General features: G+C 51.6%; 1 protein-coding gene and 1 pseudogene across 1 annotated transcript; one reads left to right on the forward strand and one right to left on the reverse strand.

Annotated features, from left to right (window-relative positions):
* Nucleotides 1-822: 822 nt before the first annotated feature.
* LOC146436793 (mas-related G-protein coupled receptor member X2-like) lies at nt 823-1,817 on the forward strand (annotated as a pseudogene).
* Nucleotides 1,818-5,316: 3,499 nt separating this feature from the next.
* LOC146436794 (mas-related G-protein coupled receptor member D-like) lies at nt 5,317-6,733 on the reverse strand. The gene has a single exon (XM_085063909.1). The coding sequence runs from the start codon at nt 6,725-6,727 to the stop codon at nt 5,735-5,737; it is 993 nt and encodes a 330-aa protein (XP_084920035.1). The 5' UTR covers nt 6,728-6,733; the 3' UTR covers nt 5,317-5,734.
* Nucleotides 6,734-15,548: the final 8,815 nt, after the last annotated feature.

Consider the following 15,548-nt stretch of genomic DNA (forward strand, 5'->3'; position numbering starts at 1 on the left):
TTACGAAAACAACATTTGAACCAGGAATCAAATTTTGTAGTGCAGGGTCCTAGGGATTCACCCCAGGAAGGAGAGGGCCAAGTTCAGGCAGTTCAAAAGACAAGATTTCAGGATTCGGGTTGCTTTAAAATGAAAGAGGAACCTGACACAGAGACAAACTGCTTTCCCACAGGTCTCATTGCTGAGGCTCTCTCCTGTTACTCATTTCCTGGACAAAGTCAAGAGCAGATTAGAAGCAGAGCTCTGATCCCAGCAAAGGCTCAGAAAGTTCCCTGTTTGTGAGAGCCCTGGAGAACATGATCCAGCAGGGACAAAAGGGGGCCTGGGACAGACCCCTCACTGGACACTGCCTGGGCTCACCCAGCAGGCTTCTCTCCCCTTTCCCAAGTGAGCATTCCAGGGAAGCTCTTGAAGATCCTGACCCAGGGACAGCAGCTGGTGTGTGTGAGGCAATGTGAACCCACAGCGTGTCTGCTCCAGTGAAATTCTCCAGGCTGAGAAAGGAAAGGTGAGACTCTTCTCTTTCAATGTAATCAGTGTCTCCCTCTTTGAGATGGGACTTGCTGACTGATTTTGGCAGGGGAAATTTGGTCTGTAGGGTATTAAATCTCTAAATATTGTGGGGAAAGGGAGGGGGGGAATACTGAAATGAATCTCCTGCAGTCATACCCATCTCCCACATCCTGCTAACAATCTGCCCTGTCCCTTGCCTCTCCCTGTGCTGCTCCACATGGAAGCTGAGGGTGGGAAAAGATGGGAAAAGCCACGTGTGGGGGACAGCAGTGTTGGTAAGGTGTGTGTGTTTGTCACCCCTGCAGCTGTGTGAGGGGAAGGAGAAGCAGCAGAGGTGTCACAATGAGCACATTGTCCCCTGCCACAGAGACAGCCAGCCCTGCCTGCTGGAGCCAGCCCGGTGGGAAAGTCTCCAATGGGAGCTGGAATGAGGACAAGCACTCCAACTGGACCGAGTGTGACAACAGCCACTCGAGCAGAGTCCCTGTCACGCTGCTCCTGTGCCTGTGTGGAATGGTGGGGAATGGGGCTGTCCTCTGGCTCCTCAGCTTCCACACCTGCAGGAACCCATCACCATCTGCATCCTCAGCCTGGCCATCGCTGACTTCACCTTCCTGCTCTTCATCACCATCGCCCTGGGGATATTTTATGGCCCAGAGAGCTTCTGCCACCAGCTGGGCTCACGGGGTGTGACAGCTGGGCTGAACGTCACCATCCTCTTCTCTTTCACTGCCCGGCTCTACTCTCTGACAGCTCTCAGTGCTGGGACAGCTCTGTTTGTCCTCCCTGTGTCCTGCTGGCCCTGCCACCGCTCCCAGCACTTCCCGGTGCTCCTGTGTGCCCTGCTCTGGCTCCTCTCCTTCCTGCTCACCATCACCCCCTGTTTCTGCCCTTCGGTGCTGGTGGCCTTGGTGCTGAGCTACCTCTTCTCAGTGCTCACCCTGATCTGTTCTGCTCTAGCCTAGCTGGCCAGGCTCCTGTGCTGCTCATGGAAACAGCCCCAACGGAAGCTCTGTGCCCTGGTCCTGCTGCCTGTCACCTTCTTTCCCTTCTTCACCGCTGATTTTGGGTTCTGGCTCTTGCTGAGAGCCTTTGACCCCTCTGTCTTTGCCCTCAGCACCTCTGTCCTGCTCGCCTGTGCCAACAGCAGTGCCCACCCTCTGATTTACTTCCTGGCTGGGAGCTGTGCAAAGGAATTCACCCTCTCTGTTAGAGTTGCCTTCCAGAGGGCTTTTGAGGATGTGCCAGAGCCCTAGAATAGGGACAACACAGTGGAATCATCATAAAGTGGAATCCTCATGAAATAGAATCACTGTGAAACAGAATCAAAAAACATCCTGAGTTTGAAGGGACTCACGAGGATCACAAAGTTCATCTCCTGCACCGCCCCTGCCACCCTACACCCCCCGGCCATACCAACAATCCCCCCCTGTGCCTGAGAGCACTGTCCAAATGCTCCTGGAGCTCTGTCAGGCTGGTGCTGTGTGCAGCAGGGGAACTCCTGCCTGGGGTGGATTCTGGATGATGTGAGGAATCATCATGGAAAGGTTTGGGTCGGAAGGAACCTTACAGATCATCACATTCTGACCCTTTCTCCATGGACAGGGACACCTTTGAAAGCTTTTGTTTTCAAGTCTTTGCTTTGAATCTTTCCTATTCAACAGGTCTGAGCTTTCTCGGCCTCAGAAATTAGCTTCCCTACCACGTGGAATATTAAAATTGAGTCACCAAGTCTCAGACATTCTGCAAATGGATTTTCTTGGTGTGTTTGCTTAAAACCAGCATGCAGGTGGATAAGAAATCTTGGCACAGCAGTGCAGAACAATTCCTGAGTGATTCCTGTCCATCTCCAGCAAGTCCTGACACATGAGAAGACTGAGGTGTGGAAAATTCACACTGAGCCCTGTTGCCCAGACGAGTGGGCAGGTGTTTGGGACTGCCTCTGGAAGGCTTTTCCCAAAAATGCACACTGAGTTTGGGGCTGTGGGCTGTCTTGTCAGGACAAGGGGTTGAAGCTGGAACTGCCTATGCTGGGTTCTCCCATTTTCTCTGGGCTGTCTGGATGGTTTTAGCTCCGCTCATGTTGCAGCTGTGACTTGAGGTTTGGCTCCACTTGAGGTGCATCTGAGGGAAGCTGTGGCTGCCCCTGGATCCCTGGAAGTTTTCCAGGACATGTTGGATGGGGTTCGGAGCAACATACTTTAGTGCAATAGCAATGTACTCTAGTCCCTGCCTGTGGCAGGGGGTCAGAAGAGGATGGTCTTCAAAGTCCCTTCCAACCCAAACCATTCTATATTTCCATGGAAAACAGGAAGCTCAGGTAGGGAGTGGCCTGGGTGACACAGGAGACAAGGAAGGTGCTTGGAGCTAGAAAAATACATGGAAGGATCATGATCCTTCTGCACTTGCCTTGGGAGAAACTCCCTTCATGATGGGAGTCCTTTCCTGGACAAGAGGTTGTACCTCAGAAAGTTTCTACTTTCCAATGGACATGAAAATGGGAGACAGGGAGAGAAAATCCCTCTCAGATGGGGAAGTTGCTCTGTTCTGTTAATCATTAACAACTCTGTTAATCAATGCTTCTTAGATGTTTAACCTCACGTGTGTCAATGTGGTGGTTTTGATTGGCCCAAAACATCAGTAAAGTATTTTTAACATCTAGGTGAAATTTGGACCCCTCAGAAGCTGTTGTGGTAGGCCTGGAGAGGTGTCTGAGGGGTGGGATGTGGCACAAAGATGGCTCCTGTGTGTCCTGAGTGCAAGTTCTGGAAGTTTTTACATCAGGTCCCGCAGAGCCAATCTCTGATGGCTCTGAAGGTGATGGACATGCTGCTGGCCAAGTTTGGGCCAATTGGAGGTGCTGGTTACGCCTCTGTGAAAACATATTTAAGAAGAAATCAAAACAAGGCAGGCACACACTTTTTTCACTTCTTTGTAGTTGGAGGAGGAGGTGGTGGAGGTGAAAATATGTGAGGGAGAACAGCATGGAGACGTGAAGGTCAGTGAAGAAGGTGGGGGGGAGGTGCTCCAGTGCTGGAGCTGAAAACTCTCTGCTAGCTGTGCTGAAGGCCATGGGGGGAGCAGGAGGTTCCCCTGCAGCCCATGGAGTCCACAGGAGTGCAGAAATCCACCCACAGCCCATGCCAGAGGAGCAGGTGGATGCCTGGAGAGGGCAGTGATCCAGTTTGGAGTCTCGAAAGAGTTAAAGCTACTGAGGCCTTTTCAAGGAAGAGAAAGGCCTTGCTCCTGGCATGGAAGCAGCCTGGCCTCAGCTCGGCAGAGTCTGCACAGCACTCTATGGACAAAGAGACTCATATTGCAGCAGCATTCGGGCAGGATGTTGCTCATGAGATTGGACCCACGCCAAAGAAGTTCCCAGAGGACTGTCTCTTGTGGGAGGGACCCCTGGCTAAGTAGAAAAACCCCTCTCCCTGATGAACTGACCAGAGAACAAACCCCTCTCAACCTGCCCCCTGTCTGTGTTGTGGGCTTGGAAAGAGGGAAAGGGGGCTGAGCAGAGAGACTGCTTCTTAAGAGGGTGGGGGTGAGAGCAGAAAAACTGCCTGATGAGAAGGAGAAATAAGTATAGATAAAGAGTATTCGTAGTAGAAAAACTGTGGTGATGAATAGATGTATGGACCTGCTCTGTGGACTGAAAAAAATACCCCCCCACCCCCTGCCTCCCTACCCAGGTCTGGTGGTTATAAAAGAGGAAAGGGGGTGAATACTATAGATTCTTTAGGGGGGGGGGAGTGAACAAAAACTGTATGAAAAGTTTATTTTTGCCTTGCATTTATCCTCCAACTCTATTAGGTAATTAAATCACTGTTTGTAACTTTAAGCTTGGAGCCTGCTTGCCCCTTTTTCTGTGCATCCTCCTGCCAACCAGTGTCCTATCTCATTTGACTCATGAGATTGGTGTGTATTTTTTATAGTTTTCTTTTTGTAGCAAGAGAGAGTCGAGGTGCCTGGCGTTTAGTCAGGGCTAAACCTTGACACTCTCCAAAGCATGACTCACCACCCAAGGCTTTCACTCTCCCTTCCCTTTCCAGAAGCAGTGGCACGTTGTCTTCCCCTGGATTTAAGGCTGTGGGAAAAGGAGGGACAACTTCCCCTGAGCAAGAGATGTGTCTGCTGCCCAGGTCTCTCCCAGGAGGAATGAGGAGCTCTTGGCACTGTCAACATCATCCCAAGCATTGCAGGAATGTGCCTTAGGAAGAGCTCTGGTGTGAGACAGGTACCTGCCCTCCTCACACAAGACAGAGGCTTTAGAGTGGGAAAAACTAAGGAAACGAGCAATTTTTGGACACTGTTCACCAGGGATGAGCTCTGCAGCAAATGGATGTTGTTTATTCAACACGTTTTGGGGTCAGAGTTACCATGTTGGAAACAAACAAAACAAATAAATCCAGATCTAATTATGGGGTAGTAACAATGTGAAAAAGATTAGCACAACCTGGATTTTGGCTCAAGCTGCTGTGCAGAGTTGCTGTTCAGCTCCTCCTGAGAATGGCCAGGTTCAGGATGGAGGTGCTGAAGGGCTTCCTTGGACATTGATGCTGCGGAACCAGAGGATGGCCTCATTCTGCAGAACAGCAGCATAACCCCCTGATTTCTGCACAATAAAATGGTCCAAGCACCTGGTGATGTGAATTTCCTTATTTCAAGCTCTTTTTTGGTCACAGGCACCAGAATTCAGTGGAATTCACCATCATCCCTGCACTTTACTCAGAATGATTTAATTATGGAATGGAAAAATGTGACAAATTCCCACTTAATGGGCAAGGGAATGTTGCTGTCCCTCCCCCAGCTCGGCAGCCCTACCTGGGGTCAGTTTGGTCTCTTCCCATCAGCAGGGAGTGCAGGGCTGGCTCTGTCAGACAGACGGGGAAGGATGCTCCTTGAGATCCTTACCTTTCTCCTGCCATCTAGAGGCCCCAGCCCCACAGAGATTTGGGAAATCACTGCCATCCCATGCTGGATGTGTCCCCAGGAATTAACCTGTCACACTCTGCCCAGGCAAGAGATCCCCCAAAACCCCATGAAACTCATCTGCTGAGCCAAAGGAGATGGAGTTTATTCCCTGAGGCTGAGGCAATGAGGGTCATTCAGAGGGAATACAGGAACAGGACTGAGCTCAGAGCCATGTGCCCACATGGTCCCATATTTGTGGGTGTCTTTGAGGTGACACATCTCCAGGTGCCTCATGTCCAGCAGTGCCTCACAGAGCTGTCTCCTCCACCACAGCAGTGTCCCCAGGGCCATGGCTGCCCTCGTCACTCCTGGCTTTCTCCTCAAACACCCTCCGCAGAGCGACTTTGACGGAGCGCTGGAAGCGACGCTGCCGCCAGCTCCCCACCAGCACATAAATCACAGGGTTGAGGCTGCTGTTCAGCAATGCCAGCAGAAAGGAGGTGTTTTCTGGGAATAAAGGGCTAGAATTAGGAAGATTGAGGAAAACCACGACACAGAAAGGGATGCCACAGATGAAGAAGAGCAGGATGTTGAGCAGGATGGTGACAAAGAGCCTCCCTGGGTGTCTCCTCTGGGAGCCACAGCGGAGCTTGAGGAACAGGAGCAGGTTGGAAACCAACATCATGAGGGAAAAAGCCACGGAAATGGTGAGGGCTACACCTGCAAGGATAGTCTCAGAGTCTTCAGTAAAGGTGTAGGTGACATAGAGGGAGGACACAAAAACCCCGATGAGAACCCAGAGGGACCCACTGATGACACCCGAGAGGTGCCGGGGGCGGTGGCAGCGATACCAGATGGGGCAGAGGATGGAGACACAGCGCTCCATGCTGAGGGCTGTCAGCAGCCCCAGGCTGCTCAGGTCAAACAGGTAGCATGGGAACCCAAGGACACTCACAAAATACCTATAGTGACCAATAAAACGAAACAAAGATGTGCAAAATATTGCTAAAGTCAGAAAAGCCAGTATAAGCAGGGAGAACAGGAGGAGCAGGCAGAAGTCAGCTACAGCCAGATTTAGGATGTAGACAGTGAAAGGGTTCTGCTTCATGTGGAAGCCCAGGAACCACACAACCATCCCATTCCCCACCAGCCCACAGAGGGAAATCCCCAGACAGACCCCGAAAAAGGCAATCATTGTATATGGAATGCCCAAGCATACACGTGTCACAAATTCCTCCCAGTTCAGATCTCCAGAGGTGGTATCATTAAAGGTGAGGTTTGTTGTGCTGGTCTCCTCCATGGTGAATGATCCTGTTCCCAGTGGCAGCCTCCTCTTTCTTCCACCACCTTCTAGGGAGAGATGGGGAACCAGAGGGAAATAAGGGCCATCAGCATTCCCAGCACTTCCCATCTGCTCACACAGCCCCACACCAGACCCAGGAAGAACCCCACACCCCTGCAGTGCCCAGGACAAACTCCCACCCTGTCTAGTCCTGTCCCTAGAAAGGAGGCATCACCCACTACTCCATCCCTGGACTCCTACCTCCTGTAGGAACAGCTCTGTCACAGGAGCCCCAGGGGAAAAGGATCTGGTGGTGGCTGCTGGGACCACAGGCTCTGCTTCAGCCTCATCCCTTGTGCCTGGTGTGCAGCCCTTAGCCCAGAGATCACATCCCATGGTCAGAGCCTCCCCTCACAATCTCACCACATCAGTGACAGCTTCCCCTCACATGTCCCAGGGACAGAGATCTTGTCAGGAGGAGGTGGCCACGTCACCCCCTTCCTCTCCTCCTGCCATTCTCTGCTGTTGTCCCACCATGTGAGGGGCTTCTGGCTTTCCCTGTGTGGTGGTGGATGGTGGGTATCCATCAACACAGGAGGGGACATATAACATTCCCAGGATGGCAGAGAGGTGAGAGAGATGAGCCAGAGACCTCCAAGAGTGAGAAATCCCTGATGTGCAGACCTGCAACAGCACAAGTTGCTCAGTGCCTCTAGTGACATGTATCTGGCGCTCAAAGACTTCTCCCAACTTCCTTCTGGGACACACTTCCAGGAGTTGCACCTTTCTCCATCTCCCTCTCAGGGATGGACCTTGAACTTGTGTTCTCTCCTTGTTTCAAGTCTTCCTCTAGCTCCAAATCCTGCAGCTCCAGGCTGGACACCCTGGAGAGACCATGGACCTTGTGCATCAACAAGGGTATCTTTGGAGCACATCAGTCTGGGGGATGACAAGCACAGGATACAGCTCCAGAGGAGATGGAAAATGCATGAAAGAAGGGCAGAAAACAAGCAACAAAATGCCAGTCCCTGTGCTGTGAAAGGCTGAGATTGTGTGGCAGGAACCACTTGGAGATAAGAGCACACTGGCAGCACCATGTACCCCACAAACCCAATCTCAGAGGAGACACATGCTCAGCAGGGGAAATTGGGCTGCTGATTGTGGTTAGATGGGATGTGATGAGAGGCTGTGGGCAAAGCCCTCGTGCACTCCTGTGTCTGGGCACTGGTGATTTCCCACAGCAAGTGGACACAAGGCCAGTGCTTGTCCTCATGGCTGCTGCTCAGGGGCTCTGTTGGCACCCAAGGGGCAGGGACTGGGTTCACAATGAGGTCTGGAATTTCTGAGGGGTTCACAAAACCCTGTAAAAGCTGAAAGGACCATAGTGGAGCAGGCTTTCCATGGACAGGATCTTCCATCACCAGAGGAGCATTTTACCTCAAGGTTCACAGCATCTGAAGGGACATAATATTATCTGTGCTGTGTTCTCCTTCTTCATTGTCTTAGACCCAGAAAATGGTGTTTAAAATTATAGAATTTGAGTGTCTGAATTAATAGGATCATAGCAGATCAGCAGCTCCCCATGAAGAACTGGGGGGAGGAGAGGAAGGGGGTGACATGGCCACCTCCTCCTGACAAGATCTCTGTCCCTGGGACATGTGAGGGGAAGCTGTCACTGATGTGGTGAGATTGTGAGGGGAGGCTCTGACCATGGCATGTGATCTCTGGGCTAAGGGCTGCACACCAGGCACGAGGGATGAGGCTGAAGCAGAGCCTGTGGTCCCAGCAGCCATCCCCAGATCCTTTCCCCAGGGGTTCCTGTGACAGTGCTGTTCCTACAGGAGGTAAGAGTCCAGGGATGGACTAGTGGCAGATGACTCCTGTCCTTGTCCTGGGCACTGCAGGGGTGGGGGTTCTTCCTGGGGCTGGTGTGGGGCTGTGTGAGCAGATGGGAAGTGCTGGGAATGCTGATGGCCCTTATTTCCCTCTGGTTCCTCATCTCTCCCTAGGAAGTGGTGGGAAAAAGAGAATACAGCCACTGGGAACAGGATCATTCACCATGGAGGAGACCAGCACAACAAACTTCACCCTGAATGGATCTGTGGACTTGGAGGAATATCTCCCAGATCAATGCTCGAGCTTTCCCTACACACTGATTGCTTTAGAAGGGGTCTGTCTGGGGATTTCCCTCTGTGGGCTGGTGGGGAATGGGATGGCCATGTGGTTCCTGGGCTTCCACATGAAGCAGAACCCTTTCACTGTCTACATCCTAATTCTGGCTGTAGCTGACTTCTCCCTGCTCCTCCTGTTCTCCCTGCTTATACTGGGTTTTCTGACCTTAGCAGCATTTTGCACATCGTTGATTCATCTTGCTCCTCTCTACACAGATTCTGCATTTGCAGTGGAACTCCTGTGCCACCTGTTTGACCTGAGCAGCCTGGGGCTGCTGACAGCCCTCAGCATGGAGCGCTGTGTCTCCATCCTCTGCCCCATCTGGTACCAAAGCCACCGCCCCCGGCACCTCTCGGGTGTCATCAGTGGATCCATCTGGGTTCTCACTGGGGTTTTGGTGTCCTCCCTCTACCTCACCTTTACTGAAGACTCAGGGACAGTCCTTGCAGGTGTAGCCCTTGTGATTTCCCTGATTCTGTCCATAGTGATGTTGGTTTCCAACCTGTTCCTGTTCCTCAAGCTCTGCTGTGGCTCCCAGAGGTGGCAGCCAGGGAAGCCCTGTGTCACCATCCTGCTCAACGTCCTGCTCTTCTTTGCCTTCAGCATCCCTTTCTGCTTGGAGGTTCTCCTCAACCTTTCTGATTCTGTCCAGTTATTCTCAGAAAACACCTCCTGGCTGCTGGCATTGCTGAACAGCACCCTCGGCCCTGTGATTTATGTGCTGGTGGGGAGCTGCCAGCAGCACTTTCCATACTCCATCAGAGTCACTCTGCAGAGGGTGTTTGAGGGGAAAAGCAGGAGTGAGGAGGGGAGCCACAGCCCTGGGGACACTGCTGGGGTGGAGGTGACAGCTCTGTGAGGCACTGCTGGACATGTGGCACCTGGAGATGTGTCAGAGACAGCCAGAAGTATGGGGACATGAGGCCACATGGCTCTGAGCCAGAGCAGCCTGGCTCAGCCCTGTTCTCTGGCTGTACTCCCCATGGAATGACCCTCTGTTGGTTTTGCTTGGCCCAGTTTTTGTTAGTAGGGGTGCCACAAAGATGGCTCCTGTGAGAAGCTTCTGGAAGCTTTCACCATGTCCAGCAGAGCCAATCTCTAATGGCTCTGAAGATGATATATATGCTGCTGGCCAAGCCTGTGCCAGTTGGAGATGGTGGGTATCCTCTGTGATAACATATTGGAGGAGAAATCAAAGCAAATGTGCATGCAGTTGTTTCTAGCCAGGGAAGGAGGAAGAGGAGGTGACAACATGTGAGGGAAACAACATGGAGACACCAAGGGCAGTGCAGAAGGTGAGGGAGGAGGTGCTCCATGCACCAGAGCCAAGTTTCCTCTGTAGGCTGTGGTGAAGACCGTGGTGAAGCAGGATGTCACCCTGCAGCCCATGGGGTCCAACAGGGATGCAGAAATCCACCCACAGCCCATGGAGGAAGTGCCCCATGCCAGAGTGGGTGGGTGCCTGGAGGAGGCTGTGATCCAGTGGAAGTCTCAGTGGAGAGAGAGAGCCCTTGATTCCAGGCTGGAGCAGCCTGTCCTTGGAGGAGTGCAGCCTGTGGACGAGGGAGCCACAGCACAGCAGGTTGGGAGGACTGACTGCCCGTGGGAGGAGCTCACATTGCAGCAGGATTGTCTGTGCTGCTGCTGCTCCTGAGTTTGGAGCTGCACTGGAGGAGTTCCCAGAGATCTCTCTCCTGTGGCAGGAAGCCCATGGCAATGCAGGGAAGGACTTCTCTCCCTGAGCAGTGGAAGATCCTGGGGATGAGCTGACCCAAAGCCCCACACCCTGCCCTCCCTGCACTGTTGATGGGAAGGAGGGAGGGGGTGAGAGGAAAAACAGTGTCTTTAAGGGTTTCTTTTACTTCTCATTATCCTCCTTTGACTCTGTTAGTAATAAATTCACTTTGCAACTTTAAGTTGAACCTGTTTTTCCCTTGAAGTGTTTTCTCACTGTCCTTATCTCGACTCATGAATGCTTAACTAATTTTTTTTTTCCTCCTCTCTTCCTGGATGTGGCAGGGGAGAGAACAAGCAAGCAGCTGCCATAGGTGCCTGGCATTCAGTGAGGCTGAAACCATGGCAGACACTCAGGAGGATGTGGATGCACAGAAATTAGTCTGAGGAAAGTGATGTTTAGGTATTAGATAAGAAACAAGTTTTAATGACTATATATGGTTATAATGGATAAAACCCCTGCTGTAGAGTCTTACCTCAGACACAGAACAAAGAGACACCCTTCTGTGTGTCCTGTGCAGGTAAAGAATTCCTGCTTCCTAATGCTTCCCATTGTGTCAGAAAGTTTATTCCAGCCCCTTTTGGTATCACTCCCCATTCCTATTTCCACCCTACTGCCATCCCATCCCATCCCATCCCATCCCATCCCATCCCATCCCATCCCATCCCATCCAGCAGCTTTCCTGGCCTCTCCCTGGCTCTGAGCACAACCTGTATCTCTGCTGCTCTCCAGTGAGGACATTTGGGATCGGCAGCATCCACACCCTTCCTGACCCCTCCTGACCCCTCTGACACACCCAGACTCCCCCCGGGGCCACCTTCCGCCCTGACAGCCCCACTGCTGCCCTGCTCCAGCCGGGACCAGGGAGATCTTTGCTGTGCCACTCAGAGAGCAGCTGGGAAGGGAATGCTGAGCCCCTGGGCCATCCTGCCCATGCCGGCTGTGCCGCTGCCATCCCAGCTCTGGGCACTCGGGATCATGTTTGCTGCAGGGAGCACAAGCCATGCCTGTGTCCCCTCCCTCCCTCCCTCCCTCCCTCCCTCCCTCCACCCCCATTCCCGGCTGGCAGCAGGAGCCAGAGGAAGGCAGCAAGCGATGGCAGACGGGGTGAAGGCAGCTCAGGGTTCAGGATGCTGTTTGTTGATATCAGACTGCAGTGGGATGCAGGAACCAGGTGCCAGGGGAATTTTTGGGATCACAGCTATGTTGGAAAATATCCCTTTGGGGGAATAGTGTTCTAGGACCTGGGAGGGAGGAGGAAGCCATGCTCCAATGTGCTCCCTGCAGAGCATCCCTCCCACATGCCCCTGCTTGCTTCTCCTGCAGGAATACAGTGTGGGAGGGAGATCCTGTGGATATTAATCAGGTGGCTCATGGAAACCCTCAGCCTCTGTTCCAGGGTCCATCAGCAGTGCAGTCAAAGGGATCAACAGGCTCAGAGCACTGAGTCTCTGGTGGTGTCTTCGTTGGCAGAGTTGTCTTCCTGCTCCTCAAAAACCCTCTGGAGGGAGAAGTTCCTCCAACACCTCCCCACCAGGAAGTAGATGAAGGGTTTGCTGGTGCTGTTGATGCAGTTGAAGAGGAAAAAAACCTGGGAGGACACAACAATGTAGCCAAGCTGCTGCAGGAAGTTCCAGAGGGTGAGGAGGAATGTGAAGAGCACAATGAGGAAGATAACAATGTCACAATTCTTGAGTTGCTGCTGCTGGGAGCCACATTTGGCATTAATGAAGTTGATTGATGTGAAAATGACGCTGGGTACAGCTAAGAGGAGCAGGGTGATGGTGGACACGGAGATGAGAGCCACCCGACATTGCTCCTCCTGCTCTGATGGACACGGGGAAGCCACCATGGGAATGACAGCGATGAGAGCTAAGAAGGCCAAGAATTGGACAGAGAACATCACCCACAGCAGGCACTTGGGAAGGTGGCAGCAGAGCAGGCACGGTTTGTACGTGCCCATCAACATGTCGATGGCTGTCAGCCACCACAGCACCCAGTAGCAGGAGAACACTGACACCCAGAAAAGGAATCTCAGGTACACCCAGGACATGATAGTGGAGCAGGACACATCCTCCACCAGGAAGAGCAGGGCAGAGGGGACTGTGAAGAGTAGGAGGAGGAAGTCCACAACAGCAAAGTGAAAGATTCTGAAGTTAGGGCGTTTCAGTCTGAGGAGCCAGAGGACAGCCCCATTCCCAGCCAGCCCACAGAGGCCAGTGAGCAGTGTGACACTGTGTATGGCTACGCTGGTGACATCTATTTCACATGGATCATCTCCTTCAGTGGGTGAGGCAGGAGAGGGGTTGACAGTGCTCACCTCCATGGATGGATGCTGGGCAGGTGGTGGGATAAGGCCTCTGACTGTGGTCAGAGTGGATGGGGAGTCAGTGCTTGGAGAATCCCAGGATGGACCATGCAGCTCCTCAGCAGCTCCCTGCAGCAGGAAGGATTCAGTAGAGAGCAGTGAGATGTGCAGGGGAGGAGGGCAGTGGAAATAGTGGGGTGGGAGAGGGAGGTGGGAGGTTTGGGATGTTCGGCAGGAGAATGATAAAGAACACAGAGAATAAAAATTTTCAGCTTCCCTGAAGCTGCTGAAAGACCAGCTGGACAAAAACATAAAAGTATGTAAAGGTGTGGACAGAGAAGGATAAACATGGGTGGAACCAGTGGAGAAAGAGATAAGGAGGCCTCCAGTGCTTTTGGGACAAGTTCTGTAACAAGAAGCAACAGCACATGGCCAAAGGAAAAGTTCAAGGAGGGTCACCTTTAATATTGCAGCATTCAGTGAATACTGCAATACTGTACAGTGAATACAGTGAATACATTCAGTGATGATTATTTATTAGGAAAGAAACACTTTTTTATGACTTTGAACGATTTTAATGAATAAAACCCCTGCTGTAAAGTCTCTCCACACACAGAAAAAGGAGAGATCCTTCCGTGTGACCTGCACAGATAAAGAATTCCCACTTTCTAATATGTTCCATTGTGTCAAAAAGTTTTTTCCATCTGATTTCAATACCAAGATACAGAAGGGAAGCTCAGGGCAGAGGAGGGAGGAGCTGGGGAGGACACTGCAGTCCCAGGCAGAAGGTGGCAGGAACAGAGCAGCTGCTGGAGGAGAGGCAGGTGGAGTAGGCAGGAAGGCAAACATTGCACTGACCTGTTCAGTGTGGGGCAGCAGCAGGCAAAGGGTGTCTGTCCTGATCAGTGGCTGTTCCCGGCATCACTTGCTCCTTTGGGGTCCACATCCTAATGCAGATCCTCAGGTAGGATTTGGATCCGCAGGATTAGATCGGTTTGTTTGTCAGTTGCACATGGTCGGAACAAAATCCGAAGATTCGTTTGATCTTCGAGAGACGAGAGATCTCTGAAGTCAGGTCATAGAGCATGGGGTTAATTGTGAAAGGGCATGGGTGTAGGAGAGCTGCCAGGGGCTGCCAGATGCAGCCCAAAGGAGGTCAGAGGAAAAAGAGAGAGAGAAAGAGAGAGAGATAGAGCAGAAAAGACAGAAAAGAAAAAGATGCAAGGTTGCCATTTACAATACAATAAATCATCTTCTGTGTTGAATATTCTAATTCTTATTAACCAATATAGAACAAGCTACAAATCCTACAACATTTACATACAACCTATAAGAATCATCGCATTACCATACGGCGTTATATTTTAAACTCTAAAAACTGCTCTTTGGACACTCTGCCCAGTTGGCAGGGTCTGCTCTGACCCTTGGACCTGCCTACGAGCAGAGGGTATTGCTTCATCAAGAGGGGATTAGCTCCAGTCAGCCATAACACTGTTTTCTACTTCTCCAGTAAATGGGGTTTGGTAACTCAAAGCTTGTCTTCATTTCAATCTCGCTTATATTTTCCAGATTCTCAGCATCTTTTGCCAGGTAATCATATTTATAAGGCTTTCTTATTTCATCTTCCCCAACATCCTCCCAGGTCAGTAACATGAAGGAGAAAGTGCCCAGATCCCCAGGAGGTCCCCTCTCCTGTCCTGCTGACTCCTCTCTGTGCCCTGTCACAGTGTTGCTTCCCAAGACTCGGTGGAGTCACGGGGGAGTCGGAAACTGCAGTTTTGGCTACATCTGAGTTTCACTTCCTTTTTTTTTTTTTTGCTTTTGCTGCAAGGGAAGTGGCTTTTTTCAAAAGCTCCACCAGAACTGTGGGAATGGCTCGTCATTTCCTCTTGATTAGAAACACTCCTTCCCTGCAGAATGTCCCATTCTCCGACTGCTGTCCCTTTCCTCTCCCTACAGGTTTCTACCATTGCTCATTTCTGTTCCCTGAGGGGTCATGGTCCCTCCAGCAGCAGAGGGATGCTGGTGGTGCTGGTGGCACTGGAATGCTGGCAGTGCTGGCAGTGCTGGGGAAGCAGCTGCATGATTCTCAGAAACAGCTTCCTTTCTGGGAACAGCTCTGGGACCATTGCCAAAACCTTCCCTGGACTCAAGGGAGCACAACTGAGACAAGAATTTTTTCTTTTTTCTCATTCCTTTTTTCTCATTCTGCTGTGGGCACACCCTGTCCAAGAGAAGGACAGAAAAGAGTTGCTTGCAGCTAGGTTATCAGCAGTTAGACCCCACATTAATTACTGCCAATCCCCTTAATGATACAATAAAAGTTATAAGAGATCAGATTTAGCAGTGCTGTTAACCCCCTATCAGCCCTTCACCAGAGCTTATCCTCCTCCTCCTCCTCCATCCTGTGAGCACTTGTGGTTGTTTATACTGATCCCACCCCTTCACCAACCGTAACAGCTTCCAAAAGTCCACATTGCTCAAAACCCCATCCACCCTGGCCTGGAACACTTCCTGGGATCCTGAGGCAGCCATTGCTTCTCTGGTCAACCTGTGCCTCAGCACCCTCACAGGGAAGGATTTCTCCCCAATATCACATCTGAAGCCACCCTCTGTCAGTGAGA

Source organism: Lichenostomus cassidix, chromosome 5 (genome assembly GCF_008360975.1).
Source record: "Lichenostomus cassidix isolate B80296 chromosome 5, HeHo_3.0, whole genome shotgun sequence".
In the NCBI taxonomy this organism is placed as follows: Eukaryota; Metazoa; Chordata; class Aves; order Passeriformes; family Meliphagidae; genus Lichenostomus; species Lichenostomus cassidix.

Bases quoted from the DNA above. Each gene is read 5' to 3' on its own strand.
- LOC146436794 (XM_085063909.1), bottom strand. From the start codon at position 6,727: ATGGAGGAGACCAGCACAACAAACCTCACCTTTAATGATACCACCTCT.